We start from the raw sequence: 11,084 nt of genomic DNA on the forward strand, positions 1-11,084 counted from the left end.
AATTGTAAATTTTACGTGAGAAATTAATATAAATTAACCAGTCAACTGTGTAAGAAGAAATTATTAGATAGATCCTTTTTAAATATTTAATGTTATATAAAATTATTTTTACATGTCATTGTGATTAAGAAATTTTAAAAGAAAATATCCAAAAATCTTATTTTCTTCTTTAACGACATGGCAATTGGAGAACCATGGCAAAGGTCATCACAAAATACAAGTTCTTTTGCATTGCTTCTTGAAAATTTATTAAAGAAGAAATCAAAATACAATTGCAAATTACGAAATTTTCTTTCTACCTTTGATTTGCATCTTAGGTATTTTGGTTTCACAAAATACGATTGATACTTTTTTGTTGAAAAGAATATTAGTAAGGGTCATCATCACAAGATTTAAATAAAGGTTTAATCCGGATGGGTTATCGCTAGTCTTTTTCTCCCTCTCACTAATTTTTTTCTTTTTCTCATTTATTTCACATGCCTTCTCTCTTTTCGATTTGCAGATTTATTTTGTGAGTATTTTTGTTGTCTTCACAAGTTGTGATGGACAGATGACAGCGCCTGTTGTTCTCTAAAACTCCACCGGCCACCAATAATTTTTCTTGGAAAGTGAGTGGCTCTTCGTCAGCTTCTTAATATGTTTATGTTTTGAGAGTATTTCAAAATAAAAAATGATTTCACAAGTTGATTTGGTCCTGTGTTGCCTTAAGTTTTATATGTTTTTTTGTTTGTTTTTCCATTGTTTAATAAATTTTTAGTTTTAGAAGTTTTTGTCTGCTCTTGTAGCACGTTCTTTAGTCTTGCTTATGCATGTAACCTTAGTTTTACTAGTGATTTTAGGCACAGTTTTATTGTCATCCTCTCTAGCTAGTTTGGGTATCTTTGGTGCATGTTACCTTAGTTTTGTTGTCGTCGCTTTGGACTATCCGGGGTTGATTTCTTTATCATATTAAGTGCTTACAATCACGCCAGATATATCGTGCTTGAGTTGTGACAAAGCCAATTGTTAACGTGCCATGATGTTCTATTGATGCTAAGACTAAAACCTTTCTTCTGTTGACGGAGCTCGTCCTTTACCATCTACAACTTGTGCTTGTTATTTTTTCCTTGTATGATTCCATTTATTAAATAAATTAATAAATTTACCTTTTAAAAAAGATACGGGTTCTTTAATCAAAGTACCCCAAGAATTTATTAATTTTGAATTCTTCTTTAACAAAATAGTGGAAAAGTAAGAATGAGAAAGTTGAAAATACCCAAGATTTAAAAATAGATCTATAGATGAAAACTATTGAAAACTTTGACTGCTTTGCTTGAATGATAGTTAGAACCAACTATTTGAACCAATCAAAGCTTTTGGTGTTGAATTATATTTTAGTATTAGTTAATAAGGAAATTTCATGATAAATTATAATATAATTATCATCCATTTGATTAGATTTGAAGGAGGAGGAGAGAAGTTTGAACTTTGATGAATACTTATTTTTTTTAGAGTATTTCAAGCTATTAAGTAGCTTGTTTATAAAGACGTTTATGTGACAAATACTTAAAATAATTAATGGAATAAAATCAGCTTTTAAATGAGTATTTCAAGCCTATCAAAACACTACTAGTTGATTACGTGAAGAGGCTTATAAATAGGTTATTTGTGCCGTAAATTGTAGTGCAATTTTTAGGACTGCAAATACGAATGTGAAGAATAGTTTGGGTTTAAACCAACAGTTGTATAGTACAAATTGTAGAATAAAATTTTTCTTTGAGCGAACCTCCATAGAGTAAGATTAGTAAATTTGAACTGTATTAACAAACATTACAGATTATTTCTTCTCACTTTTCTCTCTATTTTATTGTGCATTTAATTTGTTCTGTTCGTGTTTCAATCTCTATTAGAACGAAACTCTTCTACGGCCAACTAAGTTGTTTGTTTGAACAATAGTTGGAAAGTAATGCAAATCCACGCTTTTTTGAATAATTTTTATTTAGAAAATTTCTAGTCAAACAATAACACGTACAAACATAATCTTCAATGTCATTTAATAATTAGATGAAATCATGACTTATGTCATAAAAAATTATATAATAATGTTTTCCACTTAGAATTGATGGTTGTATTTGAAGTCAGAAAAATATATATTTTTATATTACGTACACAAATGAACTGGAATTTAAATAAGGTAGATTCCAAGAAAAAGAGCTTTCAATAATTTATAGAGAGACGATTCCCTAAATCTTCTGTTATTTTCCTTATATTTCGAGCCATGACAGTACTATATATGTATATATATGAAATAATGTATTAGGTAAGTGCTTTTCCAAAATAAACTACATAACATAATGTAGCATGACAAGAAATTTAATGTAATGCTCGGCTTTGTTTCATGATATTTCTTAAACCAAATAATTTAATTAAATACAATTTGCATCAACTTGGAATTGACGTCTAAGTAATTACACCAAGCAAATTACGTAGACTAAAAGAGACAACAGGACAGCATACTCCGAAAAAAAAAGAAAGACAAAGAAGACTTTAGATAGTTGCAGGTTGTGGGATCAAGTCGGATTGATCGGTATATTAACTCCAAGAATGAGGTTGAATCAATTAATTTGTAAGTTGGTACATAAGACAAATTTAAGATTTATATAAGAGGGATCGAGATAAAATTCTAAAATTTGGAGTGAAAAAATAAAAATTTTATATTAAAAAGCTTTAATTAAATTTTAAACTTTTGAAATGGGACAAAATTACAATTGTTCCAATTAAATTAAAGTTAAAAGGGAATCAATTAAATAATTAATATTTGGGAGGCACTACAATTACACCATTGACCCAAGAGAGGTGGGGCAAGGCCCTTGTTAGTTTGAACCACTTCCATTTTTATTTTATTTAATTATTTTTTTTATTTTTAAAATTTTAATAATCTATTTAATCAAATCAAACTAATTTATCATATAAAAAGTCAATAATTTGACGAGTTTGATAACTGATCTAATTATAAAAATATTAATTATCGCAATGTTTTGCGCTTTTCATTTTATTTATTATTAAATTTATTTGCAGATTAATATATAGTTGCTCGTTTTGCTTTTCTTTTTTCGTCGATTGAATTTTGGGATCTTTTTCAGTATTAAAAATTTGGTTTCCACAATATATATTTAATAATTCATTTTGCATAGAATTGATGATTCTGTTTGAAGTTATATATATATATATTTGTTGATTGAATATTAACTCGATTGATATGAGTATTATTGTCAATGCAAAACGACGTAAGTTTGAGTGTGTTAAATCTATTTATGAATTGAAATGGAATTATAAGTAATCTTAAATATTGTGTTAAAAATAATTTTTTATCAGAATTTATAATGAAATTATTAATATATATTTATATTACGTAGGTAACGTACCAAATGAAATGATGAATAAGAAATAGGAAAAAGAAAATGTAGACTCCATGTTGATTACGAAGAAAAAAGTTATTGAAAGCTATCTAAAATTTATAAAGAAAGACCATTCACTAAATCTTCTGTTTTTTCCCCTAATATTTCGAGCCATGACAAGGACTATATATATATAAAACAATGGATTAAGCAAGTGGTTTAAAAAAAAAGTACTTACAAGGAAATTATGTAAGCTTAGGCTTCAATTCATGATATTACCTAAACCAACTAATTTAATTAAATACAATTTGCATCAACTTGGAATTGAGTCTAATCAATTACATCAACCAAAACATATGTGCGACACTAAAAGAGACATCAGGGTAGTGGACTTCGAAAAGAAAAAAATCATATCAATACGCCTTAACGTTGAGATTTTATTTGCAGATTTAACTAGTTACTAATTTTGATTTTTTAATTGAATTTTGGGATTTTTTCACATTAACAATTTGGTTTTCGCGATTAAGTTACCTAAAAATGTCGAATTACTTTTTATCAAAATATTGTGTATAATTTCTAATTTTGTTCTTGCGTTTCCTACCTCTCCGATTTTTTTTTAACCCCAAGTTAGAGCAATACTTTTCTCTTCAATCTCGAAAAGAGACCTCACTTTTCTAACTTCCGAAGAAATGACTTCATCGGACCTCTGTTCTTCAATCTCACAATGACCCGTCGTCTCAATAAAATTGTTAGGAGTAAGAAGATTAGACATAATGCTCCTATCCGCATTCTTAGGAGTGAAGTGAAGACCGATTCACCATCAACCAAAGGCCCATTTTACAAACGTTTTCAGCTGCAAAAGAAGAGATTTTTCCGCCCAAAATCTCATGTTGACAACTTGGGTTTAAAGAGTCCAAAATCAAATCGGTTCAACCTAATTCTTCAAGATTTGAAATATCAAATTATAAAACCACTTTATTTTATTTTATTTTATTTTTATTCGTATTAGCAACAATCTTTGACTTTTCAAAGATGTCAAAGATGGAGGGTGTCAGACAATTGGCACCGGAAAATCTAAGCATTTAAGGCACCGAAATTTGGTTTGAAATTTGGCATGGAATAATTACAATTTTGGTCCCTAATTGTATAATGACTTTGCAAGTTGATCCTTGAGCTTCAACTATAAATAGGCCTAGCTATTTCTCATTTTCTCCATCTCACAAATGACATTCTCTACTTAAGGCATTATTCTCTCTCTTTATTTGTAAAATTTCACTTGTATTTTAGAGTGAAATATATTTGGTAGTGCCCGAGGACGTAGGCAAAATTTGCTGAACCTCGTTAAAATTCTAGTGTTCTTTATTGTTTATTTTGCATATTTTGCGAGTGTAATTGTAGTGATTTATTGTGCTATTAAATTACGATAGAGGGATATTCTGGCTAGGAAAGACCTGGTACTTAAGCGATCTTCGTGATCCACCTCTCTTTCCTGAGAATTGAACTTAATGTGATTTTTTAATACAATAATTTTACTCTTTTACACGCTTCCGCGCAACAATTCGATCACTTACGTTTATTTAAAAAATTTTATTTTATGCAGTTTTGGCATGTTTAACACTCCATTGTGGGACAGCCACTTACAGTTATTTGAACCAATGATGGGAACTCCAAAGTGTGATTCCCTGAATACAAGCTTTTGAGGTTTTGTAAACAACGAAGCTCCAAAAATTTCAACTCCCAGAAAATAATCTCATGATATGTTGCTTCATCTCCATCACTTGCAATTACTTCTCTCATCATCTTACAATCTTCTCCTTATTAAGAAAAATTACAAAATTAATGAGCACAGGTTTCTTCTTCCTTTTCGTAGTACCGGTTAATAACTTTTTTTTTTTGCTCAATTAAAACTTTACTAAAAGGCTGTAATGAGGTAAAGGATCATTATGAACTTGATTAGAATGCAAATCCTCTGCCCCACCCCTGCCCCTTTCATCAGGTAATGCGAATCGTGTTCAGGATAATCTTATGATGGTGGGAGATTATGGTAATTTTTCATCTTTGCATTTTGAGTCTAAGGAACTAGATGATGAAGTTGGAGTTCCGTCGTCGGAAAATTATTTGTTAGAGCTTGCTGTCTCCTTTGATGATCGGAAGAAGGAAGTTGAGCAGTCAAAGGGAAAGGATATTGCCGGTGCTGTTACTTCCAATTATGACAACTTGGGGAAGGGTATTCACACGCGAATTGGGAACTGTGTTGTTGGCGGCCGAGATAACTTTTCTAGTTTGACTGCATTTAGTGATATTTCTATGGAGGATGGAGATAGTCCTGTTTCGAGCGGATATGAATCTGAATCTAAATATTTTTGTTAAAAATGTAATGATTTTATCATTACACTTTAACATAATTTATTGATAAAAAAAACTACTTCGATTTATTGAAGAATACTATTTAAGCAAGCCAAATCTTATAAATCTTGATATATTATTTCTCTAGTTTCTTCTTTAAGATAGCTAGAGAAGAAAACTACCGACATTTATAAGTATCATTAAAAGGTCATAAAATTGTTCTTATTAACATCACCCACTAGGGCGCTGGAGAAGAGTTCTCAAAGAATTTGGCCATCGTTGGTGTAATATTTGTATCTACACCAACAAATTTTAAGTGTAGTAGTAAGATATATTACATTATTCAAGAGAGGTACAAGTTTGAATATCGGAGATGATACTATTAAGAGGATAGCCACAAACCCCGAATATTGGATTTTAAAGCAGGCATGGTGAATATAAAAAAAAAGTAATGATCAACCAATCCCAGCATATTAAAATCAAAGATTCACAATTTTATGTGTTGCTTGAAGGAGCAAAATGGAGAAGAAGATGAAACGCACAAAAGAAGTTTAACAGGGCGCTTTTAATCATCTTTCAAACATAGCAAATAAAAAAATGTAGAGAATATATTAACAGAATATAAATATGCTAGAAGAAAAGAAGGAAGTCTATCTAATTTGAATAATGTAGAGAATATAATGAGTAACAGAATATAATCAGTCAACTTCGTTTATCTCTTTATTTGTTTGTAATTTAGAGGTATATCTTGTGACTGCAATCCACAATTATTGCCTAATATTGAGTTTCGTAAAGCAAATGGTGCACGAATCACCATTATGGATAATAAAGCAGGCTAATATATTTTATATGTGAGGAAACAAAAAGTAGAAAAAAAGCCTCCTCTTAACAGGATCAAATTGTCTGAAAATACAGAGAATGCTTGAAATACAATCCCAAGAATATAAAACGATCAAATCTCTAAAGTCAAGATTCAGTACTTGCACACAAGAAATTGCCATTTATGAATCTCCTTAAAATACCTCACCTTTTGGCTTTTCGTTTCAAAATCATCATCTGACTTCAATTATTCAAGGAACATGATCCTCTTTACGTCCACCATTTTTGTCTATCTCTTCAGACACCTCACATTCTGTAATAATGAGTCACATATAACAAGATCAGGCTTGCATTTATACTTCAGCATATAAATTCAACATCAGATGGATTTACAATAAGCTTACAAGGTTGCAATTAACATGTATATATATTTCTACGAATTTCAGTACTCTGTCCCTTCTTTGTTTAACTGCTCAATGGTAGCATTAAGGTCCCAACATCTCCTAACATCCCATCTTGTTTGTACCTCTTGTAGCTTTGGTGTGCTTAAAGCTCCATTGCAGAAAATTTCCATTGCGGGACATTTGCTCAAGTATACTTCATCCAATGATGGGAACTTCAAACTTTAATTCCCTGAACAAAAACTTTTGAGGTTTTGTAAATCATAAAGCTCCAAACATTTCAACTCCTTGAAAATAATCTCATGATATGTTGCTTCATCTCCATCACTTGCAATTACTTCTCCCATCATTTCTGTTGAAGGTTGGTCAGCATGTAGCAAAGAAGCAGACAACAAGCAGGCCATGAAGATCGAGCAAAGCAGGACCTGTTTCAACAAGCAAAACGGTTTCTATTTTGTTTATTTTGTAACCTTAAGTTAATGTAATGTATTTTAGTTTATTTTGAACTATGTTAGGTTGATGATTGATGTAATTAGATAATGTATGAGCTGTAAACTCAGCTTTAACCATGCTTACAAGTTTTGTTTTTCAAGTTTCAATGTATTAGTGGTGGTAGGTGTAGTTTAGGTGACTGCTTACTGTTTTTGACAAGCTTAATGCTTGGTTCGCTTGGTTTATGTAATGGTATTATGCCATTGTTCAAGGTTGAATGAAATTCATCAATTTTTGTTCCTAAACTCTCTTTATTTTTTCTTTGCTTTTCTGTTCATTTTCATTCTTTCTCTCGAGTTCTTTTGTTTGTTCAGCAAGCATCGAGCCTTGAAGCTCAAGCCATAAGCTAAACTTGTTTGCTCTTTGTTCCTAGCACCAACAATTGGTATCTAGAGCTTTAATCTTAAGGGATCTGTTATATAAAGAAATGGCCTCATCAAGCTTCTCACCAACTGCACCACCAGTCTTTAATGGAGAAGGCTATCACATATGAGTGGTCAAAATGAAAACCTATCTACAGACATTCAATCTGTGGGAGGTCATCAACTCAGATGTTGAACCAAAGCCACTCAGAGCCAATCCAACAGTTGCTCAGATCAGGTAGCATCCTGATGAAAGGACCAAGAGGCAGAAAGACATGTCTTGCATCCAAAACTCAGTGTCAGATGTGATCTTTACAAAGATCATGGCCTGTGAAACACCAAAGTAGGCCTGAGAAAAATTAAAAGAGGAGTTTCAAGGGACAGAGAGGACAAGGCAGCAACAGTTGTTGAACTTGAGAAGGGACTTTGAAAATTTGAAAATGAAGGAAGAAAAAACTGTCAAACAGTACTCAGACAGAATTATGGCTGTGGTAAATAGCATAAGGCTCCCTGGTGAGCAATTCAGTAAAGCAAGGATAGTGGAGAAGGTGGTTTCAACCTTGCTTGAGAGGTATGAGGCAAAAATTTCATCCCTCGAAGACTCAAGGGACCTGACTAGCATCTCACTGACAAAGCTGATTAATGCTTTCTATGCTCAGGAGAAAAGAAGAGCTAACAGACTGGAGGAGCACCAAGAAGGTGCCTTTCAAGCCAAGACCAAGGCTGCCTCGAGGACCACTGCCTATAAAGGCAAGAAGTCTTGCAGAAATAGGCCTAAGTCTGATGCTACAAGAAGAGAGGACCAACCCTGCAGACATTGCAAAAGGCCTGGTCATCCAGAAGAGAAATGCTAGTTTAGACCACACGCACTATGCCAAATTTGCAAGAAGAAGGGGCATGTTGAAAAGGTTTGCAAGAGCAAGGACAAACCAAAGTAGTACCAACCCCAGTATCCAAAAGTTGAGGCTCGAGTAGCAAAGGAAGATAGTGACAATAAGGAGTAGGTTTTTACAGTATCATGCTCAACTACTCAAGAGAAACTTGCAAATAGTTGGCTTTTGGACAGTGGATGCACCAACCATATGACACCTAATGCAACTATCTTCAAGTCCTTGGACAGAAGCTGCAAAACCAAGGTCAAGATTGGAAATTGCCATTTTATAAAAGTAGAAGGTAGGAGTGATGTGTTGATAAGTAATCCTACAGGTAACAAACTCATCTCAAGTGTGTTACTAGTGCCTGAAATCGATAGAAATCTACTCAGCATAGCTCAACTGCTGGAAAAGGGATATTGTGTAGTGTTCAAAAGCAAGGACTGCCAAATCAGTGATCCAAGTGGATCCAAATTTATGGCAGTCACTATGGCTGATAAGAGCTTTGTAGTTGATTGGACAAAAGGCTTAGACACTGCCTACACAGTCACTATAGATGAATCCAAGCTTTGGCATCAAAGACTTGGTCATGCCAACTACAAATCAATGGACCAGCAATGCAAAGATGATTTGGCTGAAAATTTCATTGGTTCAGTTCAAAAACAGGAGGTTTGTGAGATATGCCAACTAGGAAAGCAAGCTACGCTTAAATCAGGCCTGGAGAGCCTCTGAAAGGCTGCAGCTCATACACACTAATGTGTGTGGCCCTATGAAGATAGAATCATCAAATGGAAGCAGGTACTTCATTCTGTTTATTGATGATTTCTTAAGATTTTGCTGGGTTTACTTTTTGAAGCAGAAATCAGAGGTAGGTTCAGTGTTTTTAAAGTTCAAAATTGCTGCTGAAACTTAAACAGGCTACAAGCTTAAGACTGTAAGGTCTAATAATGGAACTGAGTACACCTCAGCTCAGTTCCGGGCCTTCAGGTGCCTATTGTTTGAGAAGAATTTACCTAAAACCATGTGGGCAAAGGTAGTTAACATTGCTGTGTATATTCAAAATGGGCTTCCAACCAAAGCCTTGGCTCACAAAACTCCATTCAAAGCCTGGTTTGGCTTCAAACCTTCACTGGCTCAACTGAAAATCTTTGGTAGCATATGCTATGCTTATATTCCAGCAATGAAGCGAGAAAAATTGGAAAGTAAAGCTGAACCTGGTATAATGGTGGCGTATAGCTCAGTCAAAAAGGGCTATAGGATCTTAAATCCTTTAACAAACAAAGTGTCTGTAAGCAGAGATGTGGTGTTTAATGAGAAAGCATGCTAGAACTAGAAGAAGAATGAACCAGAGACAGTTCTTAAAGACCTTGTAGCAAATCAGACTGAGCTAGATCAAATTAGTTCTAAAATAGACATTGATGATGAACCAGTCAGAAGTACTAGACCATTGGCTGAGATCTGTGAAAGGGCTCAAGTGGCCATAATAGAACCAGGTTACTTTGAAGAAGCTGAAGCTCAGCAAGGGTGGAAGCAAGCAATGGCTGAGGAAATCAGCATGATTGAGAAGAATCAGACGTGGGTACTAGTTGAAAGACTAGCCAAAAGGAAGATCATTGGAGTGAAATGGGTCTATCAAGCCCAGCACAATAGAGATGAGAGCTTGAACAAGCTAAAAGTAAGGCTGGTTGTCAAAGGGTTTAGCTAAAAATATAGCCTGGACTACCTAGAGACTTTTGCACTAGTGGCCAAGCTCGACACCATCAGATTGTTGATTGCCTTAGTAGCTCAAATGTAGTGGAAAATCCATCAACTCGATGTGAAATCAGCCTTTCTAAATGAATTTCTTGAGAAAGAAATTTATGTTGAACAACCTCAGGGCTTTGTAGTGGCTGTTAAAGAACTCATGGTAGACAAGCTGAAGAAAGCCTTATTGGCTTAAAACAGGCTCCAAGGGCCTGGTATAGAAGGATCGATAGCCATTTAATTAGTTTGGGGTTTGAAAGAAGTAAGAGCGAGCCCACACTATATGTCAAAAAGAAATGGGAACAAACATAACTCATTGTGTCTCTGTATGTTGGTGACTTATTGGTAACAGGAGGAGATCAAGCAATAATGATCGATTTCAAGATCAAAATGTAGCAAATGTTTGAGATGTCTGACCTAGGAAGAATGACCTATTTTCTTGGCATGGAAGTATTCCTAACACAGGATAGGATATTCCTAAGTCAGAAGGCCTTTGCTTCTAAGGTTCTGACCAAGTTCTCCATATAAAATAGCAAAGCAACTAAAACTCCTGTTACTGTTGGAGAGAAGCTATCGAGCATTGGTGATTTTGAGAAAGTTTGTGAGACAACTTATAGGAGCTTAGTTCGTTGATTGTTATACTTAACATCCACTAGGCCTGACATTATGTTT

General features: G+C 33.6%; 2 protein-coding genes across 2 annotated transcripts; both read left to right on the top strand.

Annotated features, from left to right (window-relative positions):
* Positions 1-8,237: 8,237 nt before the first annotated feature.
* On the top strand, positions 8,238-9,401 carry LOC121223298 (uncharacterized). Its single transcript, XM_041104462.1, has 3 exons — positions 8,238-8,368; positions 8,457-8,705; positions 8,849-9,401. Exons 1-3 carry the CDS (start codon positions 8,238-8,240, stop codon positions 9,399-9,401), a joined length of 933 nt encoding a protein of 310 aa, XP_040960396.1.
* Positions 9,402-9,457: 56 nt separating this feature from the next.
* Positions 9,458-10,374, top strand: LOC121223299 (uncharacterized). The gene is made up of 3 exons (XM_041104464.1): positions 9,458-9,467; positions 9,587-9,957; positions 10,003-10,374. Exons 1-3 carry the CDS (start codon positions 9,458-9,460, stop codon positions 10,372-10,374), a joined length of 753 nt encoding a protein of 250 aa, XP_040960398.1.
* The last annotated feature ends 710 nt before the right edge of the window (positions 10,375-11,084 follow it).

This window comes from Gossypium hirsutum, chromosome D11 (genome assembly GCF_007990345.1).
Source record: "Gossypium hirsutum isolate 1008001.06 chromosome D11, Gossypium_hirsutum_v2.1, whole genome shotgun sequence".
NCBI lineage: Eukaryota > Viridiplantae > Streptophyta > Magnoliopsida > Malvales > Malvaceae > Gossypium > Gossypium hirsutum.